We start from the raw sequence: 14038 nt of genomic DNA, 5'->3' as shown, positions 1-14038 counted from the left end.
TTCCAGGTAATACCAGCTATTCAGTCAGTCTAAGTGCAGGATTTTTAGCATCATTCCAGTTATCCTAAAGCTTCTCTACTGAAAACTGTAAATAACGTCATGCACTTAATTCACTCAAATCTGGTGAAGTCTGCTTCAGTAAACCTTGCAGATCCATGTATTTCAGACAACCATCTGTTCTAAGCGTGGCTTGCCGTTTCCAAGGGATACAAATTCTGATCGCTACATTCAGGATTACAGCCAATGGGCATCTGAAGCCCGAAGTACAAAAATATCACCTTTGCAAAGCCACTGCATGGCAACAATTCTAGCACATAAATTTCTAAGCACATAAAAGTTACCATCGAGATACTACTTAAGTTGTAAAACATAATCTGTTCGGTTTGCTTCATAATACAGTTCTGTTGAAGTTATTCCAGCAAAGGCAACCCTGGGAAACAGATTAAGCCAGTGAAACACTTCTCCCCTAAGCTGCATGTGCTCTCTTGTTAAATTAACTAATTGCACTGATGCAGCTGCATGGCACAGCTTGGTACAGCTCTGCACCACTGTGAACCATCTCCCACATTAAAACACCTTGCTTTGTTGGCACTGTGGGCACCTCCTGCAGCAGCAGACATGAGAGGTTTCATTCAGGCACATCAGTCCTCTCTATCTACACTGAAAAACTCCCCTTGCAATTGAAAAAGCACAGCCAGGGCCCTGGACTCATTCCTCCCTCTCCCCTCCCGTGGGTTGGTTCCTGAAGGAAGTTGTGATCTACAGTTGAGGAACTTTGTTCTAGAGAATCCAAGAGATGAGCTGGTTCAATCCACAAGCATTAATCTGTGGACCACAAATCAAGAGCATAGTTCTGCAGTTATGTCAAACAAAACCAAGCCTCTACTGTTAAAGCTGCTATAGAACAACACACAGTTAAATACCCTTAGGAAAACAACATGAGCTGATATAATAGAAAATGAAGCCTGAAACTTAGTGCCTGCATTAAGTCATCCTATTATTAATTTATAAAACAGAGAGAGAAAGACAAAAGTTCAGGTTTTCATTAATAATCCTAACCAGAACAGTGCAGCAAGATGGAAAGCTCAGCCAGTCCTACTAATTTTAGAAGGTTTCTATTATAGGATTAAGTGCTGTAGCTGACTTAGGGGGAGTAAAAGAAAAATTCCAACCATCAAATGAAAGAGATGAATTCAGTAATATCTGGCCAGCTTTCCTTAATACATTCAACTACATAGCTTTTATTTGGGTCTTTAAGATTATATTCATCCCCTTAAGACTCATCCGTTTTAATACCTGCTCCCATATTTTGTTAGAACCATTAAATCATTTTAGATGAAGTGTAAACCCCAAGTTGTAATTAACTGAAGATATTAAAGAGTTTGTCACACTTTTATACTAACACAGGTGTTAAATCATATGGTATGGTAAAACTCCAGTGCTGGCCTTTACGTTCTGCCTCTCTACAACAATCTCACTAACCGGAGCTGGGCAGATTATTCTTCTTTACAACTTAATCTGATGTTCGCTGTGCTATTCCCTGTTAAACTGCTGCTCTGTCCCAGCATTTCACTGGTGCAAAAAGTGATCACAAAGCTTGTGATACATCACGAGGATGCTGGCAAGGTCAAAGAGAATGTTATTGGCAGGAGGTGGGGCCTGGAGTTGATACGGTTTACTATGGCAATATAGTATCTAGGAAACATAGTTTTGCAAGAGAACTACTGTTTCCTTCCAGGTTACTGGTGGACAGAATCACAAGGGTTGGAAGGCACCTCCAGAGATCATGGAGTCCAACTCCCAAACACCTTTCTTACAAGGCAGAAAAGGTGCATTACCAGACTTTCTAATTCGATCAGAACAGGCTGCCCAGGGAGGTGGTGGGGCTCCATTCCTGGAGCTGTTCATGGAACATGTAGATGTACTGAGGGACATGGTTAGTTGGCACAGTGGTGATGGGTTGATAGTTAGTGGTCTTCTTTGACCTTAATGATTCTATGCAGGAACAGCCTCAGAAAACTACACAAAAGCATCAGACAGATTTTCTATACCCTTCGGAAAGCCAAATAACAGTTTATGCTTTTCTCTGCTTCCCTTTGTTTTCCACATCTCCCTTGGCTTGCATGGTACTCTTGCTACTAAATGGCTGGGGAATTATTGGGAGCATGAAGCTGTTGCTTGAAAGAGGAGCTACAATTCGGTGCAAAAATACATTTAATTTTATTGGAGATTCATACACTGAAAGAGTCTCTAACCCTCTTGAACAGAAAATTACTGAACTTTAGAAAAGACAATTATTCAGACAAGCTAGCATAGGGTCAAGGATCTCTTTAAAAACTAGTGCTTTTTTGGTTTATTAAGTTGGGATAAGGACACTTGCACACAGACAGTTGAAATGCCATTACAGCTTTGAGGTGGCAAGGCCAGAGTCCAGCACCACAATTTCAGCTTGCTTCAGCAAATGCCATTCTTCTTTTAAAAACGTACTCCTGCTCCTCACATAACATTGGTTTGGCAAAAGAAAAACTCTCAACTGGAGAGAGAGTTACCATTTTATTTATGGAATAACAATTCTTTCTGCCATTATAGAAACGGTTGTCGCTTTTAGGCTAGGATTTCCTGGTCTGCTAAGGAGGTTGATTCCTGTGAGCCTCCTAAGACCCCAGCTTTTATTGCACCTCCAGTACATGCAAATTTGGATGGCTTCACTGATCACCTCTTGCAGCGTCCCTCATTACCATTCCTTACTCATTTTGCTGTCACCTCTTATGAATGCCAATGACCAGGTAAAACAGAGAAACAGTATGTATTTATAAGATTCTTCATTAAATGCAATAAACTGCTCATTTCCCCAGCGGCATTTAATTCCCAACAGCTTTGTACCTCCCTGTCCATCCCCCAAGAGCCATGAGCCGTGTGGCAGGTCCCCATCATGTCTGCTTGCTGTCCTGCTGCCAGCTTGAGCACAGTGCAGCAAAGCACTATATCCTCTTGCCTGGGTTTTTCTGTGCAGCCACTTGCTCCTGGGAAATCTGGGCAATAGTATTAGATGACAGGATGTCTACCATTCCATTAAAACCTGTTTCAAATCAGACAGTATTTTCAAAAGCTTTCAGTGTTATAAAAATCCCAACTGCACTATTTTCTTTAGGAAAACAAGTTAAAAAATGAACAATCAGAATGTTTCCATTCAAAGAGGGGGAATAAAAATGGAACAAGTCCTTCCACAGATTTTTATGTAAAAATAAAAAATAAATAAATAAAAATCCCACATTGAAAGCAAAGGGATGACAATTTATGACAATTAATATATATACATTTGATATTATGGTAACAACTATTGAAATAGCACTGCACACACACACAAAAAAAAAAAAAGAAAGAAAAAAAGATAAATAAGTGTATTTCATAGGTTGGATCAGAGACCGATGTCCTACTGGCTGGAAATATTCCTTCATTAGCCAGAAACTTTGTTTTGTTGCTATAGTTACTCTCACTACAAGTGGCCCTTACTAAGGCTGGAGGTATTTGTTATATAAAACCTCCACGCAACTACAGCCTTAAACTTCAGAAACTACGAGTCCTGCTTCAATCTCTATTCAAAGACCAAACTCGACATGCTTTAATGATGATTACTGTGTACTCTGGAGAAGCAGTTTAATGGCACTATTAAAGTGCTGCAAGCATAAGCAGCATTGTTCACAATACATACCGAAGCCGTTGTCAGTGCCAGAAGGAATTTAGAGGGACCGTGTACAGAACAAGACACACAGCGACTTCCTCCCCAGCCAATTATGCTGTTAGCAGCAGCTGTCATGTACAAGAGAAAGTGGCAATAAAGTTTAATAACATTTGTTGAGAGGCCTCTGAATTTCATGGAAAAAATGCATGTAACGTACTTTGAAGAGCAGTTGGTATAAAGGCACACACTGTAGCACTGCCACTCTTTTGCCACCTTTTTATTATTTTTTCTTTTAACCAGTGTAGTTTGATAAAGTTTAATTTCAGTAAGAAAAATATATGCTCTTTCCCTTGGACTTTAATATATTCTAGTTTCACATTTTCTTTGTTTTTCTTCTGGGGAATATTTTCAGCCAAACTGCTATTATGTATAATATTGTAAAGTGGCTCATAAGATCCCCAGTGGAAACAGAAATGACAAGTCCTCACTTCCTAAAGTAGTCAGCGTACGCTCACACTCAGCTACTATGTTCCAGTCAGATTCAGGCTGTCTACACTATTCTCAGGTGTATTTTTTCCCTACTTGGGTAGGGTATATCAGCTTTGCCAGAGTGGCTTTCCTTCTCCTTCGCTTTAAATCTAGACACTATGCTTTTTATTAAAATGCCATCAGTCCAAACAGATCCTGCTTGCAAGCAAAGATAAGCACTTAGGAGTGCTGAGGACAGAAAATACAGTCCTGTTTGTATGCTTGTTTTCCTGCAGTAAGCATCTCTCTCAGGTTGGGGCAAAGCCAATCACTAGCAATTTTTCTACTACAGTGCTGATGCAGGGCTATTTAGTTAACTTCTGCAATGACAGATACAGCCGTGTATGCTCCAAAGCTTAAGTTTCAAGCAATTCAAAAGTTACGGAAGACAAGACGGTTTATATTTCTCCTGATTTTCCTTTTCCTTCTTCCCTCACTGCTGACATGCTGTACTATTCTTAGAGAGCAGAAATCAGTGGTGCTAATTTTGGAGTTCACACATCAGAGGAAACGCTCAGAATTTATTCATTCATTTGTGAGAACCTGTATATGGTTTTGCCCTTAATGATACAGAAACACGCTTTTTTTTTAATCCCCTCATTCACAGCATCATTTGCAATCCATCTTGCAGCTTATTACAGCCCCGTAAGTGCTGAAGAGCACATCTGCCCTGCCCTGTAAGAAACATGATTTCCTTAAGGTGCCATTTGGATACAGAACTACTTCACTAGTTCTTCCCTGTAATAACAGTGCTCAGAGTGACACCTAAAACCATGATTTCTGTCTCTTGCAGCTAATCCCAGACCAATGGCACAGTCCATGTAGGCAAATAATGAGCACCTGCTGGAATACATAATTTGTGCATAATACTTCTACCTTTTCCCAGTACTGCAACTTTACAATGTCACCTCCTTTACTGTGTTAGAGAAAAGGAAACAACTTATTGTTCAGCTACAATTCTGCTTACATCAAGAATTCCTAGATTCACAGTACGTACTACTGCACTTGTAAAATGAGACACCGGCCCATGTGCACAGATCAATTACATGGTGTAAGAATTGAATACTGCTGTATCTAAAATGCAGTTTCTACTATCAAAAGTTTGCAGGTGAAAATCATCCAGTGTGAAGGCTGAGAAGGGTGCATATATTGACCCCTCCCCACCTTTTTTTCTAGAGTGGAATTAAAAATGAAACCCTTTTCCAGCTGGCATTTCCAAACTGACAATGCACAGCCTCTCGACTCTGTTTATACCCTTGGCAACAAAGGAGATTCCAAACACTTCCATCTGCTTTAGCACTACAGGAACAGCAGAATGTACCATCCAGTTTAGTTACAGAAGAACTTTTTCTGACTGAAAGGTAATTCAGTATATGTATCCTGACTCCAAGGTGCAGTTTTATGTGAATGAGTCTTGATGCAAAAAACAAACCAAGCCACCCTCTTCAAGCAATGAACTCCCAATATAGGAGAGCACAGCTCTGGAAAGCAGAAGGAGTGTGACCATTCCTCATCACAGAAACACAGCTTCCTGTAGGTAACCCTGTCTTCCAGGTAGGGTTGAAAGAAGCTCATGAACCTTAAAAGACAACCCCAGCACATACATCCTACCAATTTTCTTTCATGCTGAGTTACATCATTTCTACTTCACTCCTTCTCCCACTTACATTTATTAAGCTGAACAACCCCTTTTTTTTTTCTGTTCAATTCACCAATACAGCAAATATCTAATTCTTTAACAGGACAGAACAACTCTTTAGGTAAATTCATAGGGTAAGAGGCATGTCTTCCCCCTTTAACTGGTCATACAGCTCCCCTGCCTGCCTGTGGAAGGACCTACTGGCGGCTGTCTCTTCTGTTCATCATATGCATTGCAATGCCATGCTATATTCTCAGCTGGGCTCAGAGCCCTACTGTGCAGTACGCTCCACAAACACCTGAAAGACAGCAACTCTTTTCTGAGAAAATGCAAGAAAAACTACCATATAACTTCAAATCATTCCAAATGCTCAGATGGTCAGATTCTAGAGGAAAAAAAAGATATCCAGGAGTCCTTTCACTATGAATTTCAGTGCAACTGCTTACTGTTATAATCCTCATTTCAGGTGCTAGTTACCAGCCTCCTGCCACTTCTCCAGCTGATAGAGAAATATGAAGTAGAGGTCACTGCATTCATTTCTTAGCCTGTTAGACTTCCAGTGGTTCATATTTCCAGGAGAAAATACATAACAAGAACTCTGCTAATGACAGTGACACTGGATTAGATCACCTACCTTTCCATCCTCATATTTGCTCTTTCTCCAAAAATATGGTCAGAAGACCATTTTACTCCTGAGCTACATACATAATAGAAAACTTCAAGCTAAGGTACAAATGAATGAGGCAAACATTAAAATGACTCACATTATATGTTGGTTTGGGTTGGTGTTTTTTTGGATAAATGTTTGCATACTGAGGAATATGTCTGTATATTCTTATTTTTAAAGGCATGATGGTAATACTGAACTTCTACACTGCAGTCTCTCTCTCAATTATTGTGTCTCCATTCATCGCTTTCTTTACTAAAGAAGTCTAAAATATTAAGTAACACGAATGTTGACTAATATTGAATAATATGACTGTGTCTGCTTACAGACTGGGTTCTGCAGACATTAATGATATTGGCAACAGAAGCAGACTTACCACTGAAGAAGCAATTATTACCAGTGACTGAGAGAGGGAGGAGCAAGGGCTTTTTCTGTTTTCAGATGACAAAAAACATTTGTGACTGAAAAATTGCTATGCTTAGTTTCTGTTCCCTGATGAGTTCTTTGGAAAGTCTAAATACTTTTCCTTCCCTCTTCTTTTCACAGAAAATAATAAAAATCAATCTCTTTTGTGCTTTTCTCATTAGATAAACACTCCTAGGACCTTGCAATAGAAATCACTCAAGTCTGGAATTTCCAGCTGGATATGAAAAAAAACAACCCTTTCATTGAGTGATCAGAGCACAATGCTCAACTTTAGGAAAACACAGCCTGACTGCATTGCAAACTTCTCAGAAAGTCATTTACTATAGCAAAGAGCAATTTGCTAAGTATGACACTCATGCCTTTACATATTTGAGCATCTGTACTTTCCAGCAACAGTCATTCTCAGTGAACACTAATAAAGGTGATGTTCTTTGTTCTGAAAAACTAATTCTAACCCGAAAATGAGACTCCTGCTCACCCTTCCATTTTCAAAGGTTTCAGTAGAAACAGAACTGTATGGTAAGACGAAGACCAGCATCTCTTCCTGTATACCTCTGGTGACTGGCTTCCGGGAACCTTAAGAAGCACTTTCAGATTATCAGAGCTGTATGTCTGACAACGTACTTCCTTTTGCCTTTTCCTTCACCTTCACCAGATACACAAAGATGAAAAATAGCCAAGCAAGGGCATCTTGATTTCTCCTTCATATTTATAATTGAACAGCCTCAAAAGCATTTAGTTCAGAAAGGCTGTCATTGTGATGTCAGCAGAACCTGATATCTGAAGCTGCTAGTAAATGATGGCATCCTATGCAGCCTCCCTATGTAGCCTGGTAGCAAGTAAAGTCCAGAGCTGGGCTTCCAGTGCAGTCATTACGATTCTCCCCTATTTCTCTGTTTGATTTCCAAGCAGCAAGAATGCCTCAGGTCTTCATTCTTCATTACCCAGCTCTACCTCAGGGGTTCACCAAAGTGCCTAGCAGAAACACAGTGATCCCAATAACCAAGCCCCACCTCACCTTGGATAATCCACGTGCACACACTATAGGTGAATTCCAGCCAGCAGAGTTCCTGATGGTAACCTCACTCACTGCTAATCAACACACACATGCTATTTTTCCATATACTGTGGCATTCAACATAGACAGTCAGGGCTCCTAAACACTTCCTTTGAATATAAAGCAGAACACCCTACAGCCATTGGAAAGAAAATGACATTTAGCAGGGAGAAAAGCGTGTGGGGGCAGGAACTGATAGGGCAGAATATACAGTGCACTGAAGTGAGCCAGCAGGAACTGAAAAACATCCATCTCCCTATTCAGATAGGGAACTAATGGAAAGGAATTAATTGTGAATAGATGAATACAGAACTGACATTTTGCTCTTTCAAAAAGCAGCTGTGCTGAATGGTCAAAATTTGTTCTGACCCTTCAAAGAAGCACAGATTTTCAGATCCATGAATAAGATTGTCAGTTATTACTATCACAAAGTGGTTTAAAGGTTTTGTTTTCCTCTAGCTTATCAGTAGTCACTAAGCCTTAAACAAAATGTTAAGAACAACAAGCACACAGCAGGAATCAACGGGGAAGCCCACAAAAGCTGAGCCTGAAATCTAAAACACAAAGTTAGTGACATTTCCTTATGGAATTTCCTGCTTTTACACAAATAAATCACTCGTAAGTACAGAACCTTGCGGATGCTGCCTCAAATCATACTTTTGCATTCCAAAGTGATGCCTACGTATCTGCAGAACTTGTGTTACTTCTCCAGTGCCAAAAACAGTATTTGGAAGCCCTGCTGCTCTCTACAAAGATCTTTGTGAACTGACACAGCAATCATTTACTCAGGTGGAAGGAGTCAACAGCATGGCTCCTTCCTTTCATATAGTACCACGAAAGCAAGTCTGCAGTAGGTTTCCACTCTAAGTTCTGTCAAATGCCTTTTATTAGTTTTCTGTACTGTGTGGGCATGGAAGTATCCCCAGATATCACTGAATATCTCCATAAAATTCTAACATGAATTGATATGTTCACTAACACATGGCATACACAGACACAAACCAGACGGGGGTATTTATTCCCACTACATTAAATTGGCAGACAGAAGACTATCGTGCTCATCTACTGAATTTTTGTCTTAGATAAAACTGTCATCCTTAGAAAAGGGCGCATATATTCCTTTAAAACTGACCAGAAGGAGAATCTGACCTTGGATAACATAAAAGAGCTTTCTGCTTCCTCCTCACCCAGGAAAAGAAAATTATCCAGGGCAAAACCCAAACAAGCCAAAAGTGCAGAAATAAACCCAAAATAGAAAAAAAAAAACACCACCTAGATTCCTATTTCTAAAATTTTTCGAGCTTTAAATATCCGCATTATCACTAATAAGAGCCAGGAGACTAGCTTAAAGATTTTCTTTCATATGTTTGGCATACAAATGTCCAGTATCGTTCCCAGTTCCACAGGGTACAATAATGATCATTGCAATATATCACTTGTGGGTTTTTTTAATGTTAATTTTATTACAACAAAAACAGAACCTAACAAGCCAACAAAACCAAATGTTAGTGGTTAGCACAACCAAAACTCAACGCAAAACAACCCTTCTGAAATATCTCCGCCTTGTTCAAGTGAATCATAGATGCCTAAAATGTTTTGTATTCTCATAGCACAGATCCATCACCTCATCCCAAGTACATACCCCTTTCTTTTTATTATCACTCTGTACTGTCCCCTAAGGCATCAATACAGAGATAAAAACATTTGTGGGTCACTCCCATGAACCATGGTGCAAACACACCACTAAGAGACGTCAATTTACAAAGCTCCACCCTCAGGAGTTCTGAATATTCTAAGACTTGCATACCCATGATTAGATGCTACAGAGAAATACGAATTTATTGCTGCTTTAGATCCTCAGGCCTCGCGCCCTTGAGGAGTTCAGAATACAATACAATATTCTGAGAATTTTAACAAGCTGTTTTTATCACCATGACTGCTCATAAGATGTACCAGGCTTCATTGCCTCTTGCATAATGATGAGCTGGAGTCATATAAACACGATGATCTGATTCTCTAAAGCCATAATTCGAAAGCTAAGTGAGGCCACCACCACTTTCAGGAGAGAAGTGGTAAAACAGCACAGAGAGTTGAGAAGGGGCTACAACTATGCTGACAATAAAAACTGTAATACTGAATAGGTATGACACAAAGGTTTGCAAACAAGCAACTTAGGGACAATTGACTACTTATTCTATATGAAGATTAAAGGCAAAAAACAGTTCTAATTTATGGTTTGGCAACAATATATAGTACTCCACCAGTGCCCCTAAAGATGTTGCCCAAAGCAAGCATGAATTGTTTATTTTCAACATAAAATACATAGCAGTAGAAGTAATAGAAAAACTGGAGATGACACAGTAATAATGCATTTGAGATCTTGATTATATGCTGTTGGCTTTGTTTGTTTTGCAGTGAGCAGAAGCACCTGGTCAATGACATCACTTATATATCACATAATTGCTCTCTCAACAGTAAGTCTGCAACAGACTATGACAGATAAATTTTGCCAGAAGATTACTTTACATGTCCTTAATGAAATCACTGCAGCAGTGATGAAGTCAAGGACATTTGCTGTCAGTAGATCACTTACCATCTAGAAGAAGACTGTATTTTGAAGGCTGACCATAACAAATACCCCTCTACAAAACAGAAAACAAAAGCTTTCTGCTAAGACACCATCACTAATCTCCAGGCAAAATTTACTTCATTTTATTGGTAGTATCCAGGATACATATTTAATATCTCTTGCTTTCTGAGAGTTTTGCCCTACACTTACAGTAATTGCTTCTGTAGTATCAAGTACTCTGACAGAACAAAAGCATCTGCAATTCACAGCTGCACTGCTCTCAAACCACAACCCACCTACCTCTCTTTGCCTAATTCTGTGTTATTTCTCTTTACAATGAGTTTTGAGACTCTGTAAGCACAACAATGACTTATAGCTTAAGAAGAAAAGGTATGTTAGAGGCTATTCATTTAAAAGCATTACAGCTCAAGAGTCAGATGCACAACTGGATCATTTAACAAAACATGCACTGTCACACTGGGCAGTGATTAGAAACTGCTGGAAGCTAAGTCTTAAGACTGTAGTGTAGGGTGCCAAGTAGAAGGGAAAAAGCAAGCCAGCAAACAACAGAAAAGTATCTGATAAGCAGTCCAGGAGCCATTACAGAGCAATAGAATACCAGAAAAACTGATAGCCTATTTCCAGCTTTCTAGCAATTGTTTTGTTTTCCAGTGCTGGGAGCTAACAAAATAGAGTTATAAGATGACCAAAGAACAAAACAATCTCTGGAAGAGTGGGAGAGTCAGAATGATAGAACCAATTTTACACGAGTAAAACAGGAAGGACAAAATATTGCTATCTGAAGATAAAACAACAACAACCATGTCATCCACTCTTTGTGGCAGCTACTGCAGGCTGTCAGACCTGAAACTTCTGCATGGAACATTTTGTGAGATGTGAATACAGGTTTCAAGAATGGAAATCCTTTCTTTCTAAATAAACAATGCTTTATTCTCAGTAGATCATCTGAGGGATGTGAGGGATGCTCACTAACATTTCTTTCAGGTAAAAGATCAATTCTTAAGACAAGCCTGAGGAAGTAACCTCAGCTGATCCCTGAGATGGAAAATAATCAAAGAAATTTATCTTAAGAAGGGCATACAATTATCAGCATCACTGACCTACCTGAGAAATACCTGAAGTCAAGTAAATGTGTAAGTCTAAGCACTTCAACAAGGGGTACTTCTAGACACGTTTGGGTAAGTCTTACAGGGCTCACACCAAAGGATGCTGCATGTTAGCTTAGCAATGCAGAAAACCACTCTAACCAACTATGTGACTCTGAACTACTATTTCTTTAAAATACATACTGACACAATTCAATGCGAACCACCCCCCTATCCCACCCCCCAAAAAAAGAAAGAATAAAAAACAGGAGCAAACTCAATTATATAGAGCAAGAGAGACCAAGGAAACAGCAGATATTTGCAGTTTCAGATAACAGAGAACTTAATTTTTATATTATTTTTATGTATTATTCTCTCTTTTGTTTAAGATACACATTCAGGTACCATGTTTTGCCATGTACAGTGCTCTAAGGTCCCTTAAAGCAGCTTTCATCTTCCTTTATTGGCATATTGGTACATGCAATCAAACTATGCTTCCAAAAAGAGTTGTCATTAGTAAAGGAACCCTCAGGCACCAGATTACACAGTTGCCTGGCTCATATCAATGAGAACTGGGAAGAATATTCAACCACTTTTAAATATAGCTTTAAAATAATGCAGTAGAACTTGCCTGTACCATTTACATCAGGTAATCTGTAGTTATTCCATGCAGAGTTCAACATACCACAATTTTCCTTCAAGGCAGTAAAAACTAAAGCTACATAATAGCGTCAGGTCTCTCTCCCTACAAAGAAGTTTCACAAAGAGTAGAGCTCTCCTATCATAAGCTGCACTTAGATTCTTTTTCAAAGACTGAAACAGCTGCAATACTGGGTCAAAACTGTATATATACGTTATATATATTATTATTCTTGCTTCACCCTCTACTGGATTCCTGTTGTTCTTTTTTATTTTTTCGTTCCTGAAACCCTAACATTCTTCCTCCATTCTCTCACTCATCAATTTGTGGGTTTAAAGAAAGACCCATAGAGACAGGCTACTCAGAGCAGCTGAGCATGAAGCCAGCTCCGCTCCTGCACCCCAGCATATCTGTAAATGAGCCCCTCTGCCAGCTCTGTTACATAAAACACTGCATACCTCATGCAAAAAGGGCTTCTTTCAAGAGCACACATTCTAGCAAGTCTGCATCTAGGATTAAGTATGAACCTGTGGTTTTCACTGCCTCACTTCTCACAGAAACAAACCATTCTGCCATTCCTTGCAAGTCTTTTTTTCATGAAGATTAGCAATGAGAAGCAAAGGAGATGTTATTTCCTGTGTCAGAAAAAACAGATTGCCAGATATCACAAAGCAACCTACCCAGTAGCCCTTCAAGCTGACTTTGCACACCATGTTTTCTTTGTTCTGACCCCCTGCTGAAACATAAATTATGAGTACTAGAGGAAGGATCCCAGACTTGATCTACCAGTTGTTTCATCTTCTATGGCAAATATTCTGTTTATCATAGAACTGGTTTCTTCTTCCTCACCCTCCACTGCCTTAGCTGTCTTTGAGTGTCCATAGTGACAAGACACTCCAAGAAATTTGTGCTGGTTGAAACCTGGTTTTAGGCAGCCAAACCATCTTTCAACTACACATTATTACAGTTTATGACATTCAACTGCTCTTTTCCCCCAGTTGTGCTACTGCAGCAAATTGTGTCGTATATGAAAATCAAACCAGTGGTCAATACATGAATAATATTTTCTCCTTAACCAGGAAGTTCGTCAAATTACAAAACAATTTTTGATACAGACTAACATCGTCACAGGGGTCTCATCCTCATTCCTCTACATGTGAAAAGTGACACACAGAAGCGTACAGGGATGTGTGTGGGAGAAAATAGCATCAGCACAATACTAAAAGACAGATAGTAGCAAAGCAAACACAAGGATTAGTTATAAAGACTATAAACACACAAAAAAGTTTTCAAAAAAATACCCTGAGCATCACATATTTCAGTTTTACAGTACACCTATATGCAGAGTAACATACCAATACAACACCTGATTGAAGAGGCTTCCGATGTATAACCAAGAAGAAATGAGCTAGTTAGCAGATCATTCCTAACTGGACGCATCACATAAGAGAATGTGTAATAACTCTTACCTAAAGCTTTCTGGGTATTCAACAACAGCCATGTTGATAACTTCCAGTGCATGCTGATAGTGTTTCTGAGCTGAAAAGAGCAGGGCCAATAGATGAAGTGAGTTCATGTCATCTTTGCACAGTTGTAGTGCTTCTTGAAGATGTTCTATAGCATCAGAAATCTGCGAGGAAATGGGGTAGATATAAAAAGAAAACATTTTTCTCCTTCAGTCCTACATGATAACTCATTCCCAAAGATAAGAGCAAATATAGTCA

General features: G+C 39.3%; 1 protein-coding gene across 15 annotated transcripts in view; it reads right to left on the bottom strand.

Annotated features, from left to right (window-relative positions):
* TTC7A (tetratricopeptide repeat domain 7A) overlaps positions 1–14038 on the bottom strand; it is a 229389-nt gene that overhangs the window by 66382 nt on the left and 148969 nt on the right. For 14 of the 15 annotated variants that reach the window (XM_032443773.1, XM_032443774.1, XM_032443776.1 and 11 more), the window contains one exon: positions 13784–13944. The exons of the other annotated variant lie outside the window; for it this stretch is intronic. In XM_032443773.1, the coding sequence (XP_032299664.1) occupies positions 13784–13944 (161 nt within the window). The remainder of the gene's footprint in view (positions 1–13783; positions 13945–14038) is intronic. 15 annotated transcript variants of the gene reach the window in all.

This window comes from Coturnix japonica, chromosome 3 (genome assembly GCF_001577835.2).
Source record: "Coturnix japonica isolate 7356 chromosome 3, Coturnix japonica 2.1, whole genome shotgun sequence".
Taxonomy (NCBI): domain Eukaryota; kingdom Metazoa; phylum Chordata; class Aves; order Galliformes; family Phasianidae; genus Coturnix; species Coturnix japonica.
The sequence above is the reverse complement of the archived record's forward strand: the minus strand, read 5'-3'. Positions and strand labels throughout refer to the sequence as shown.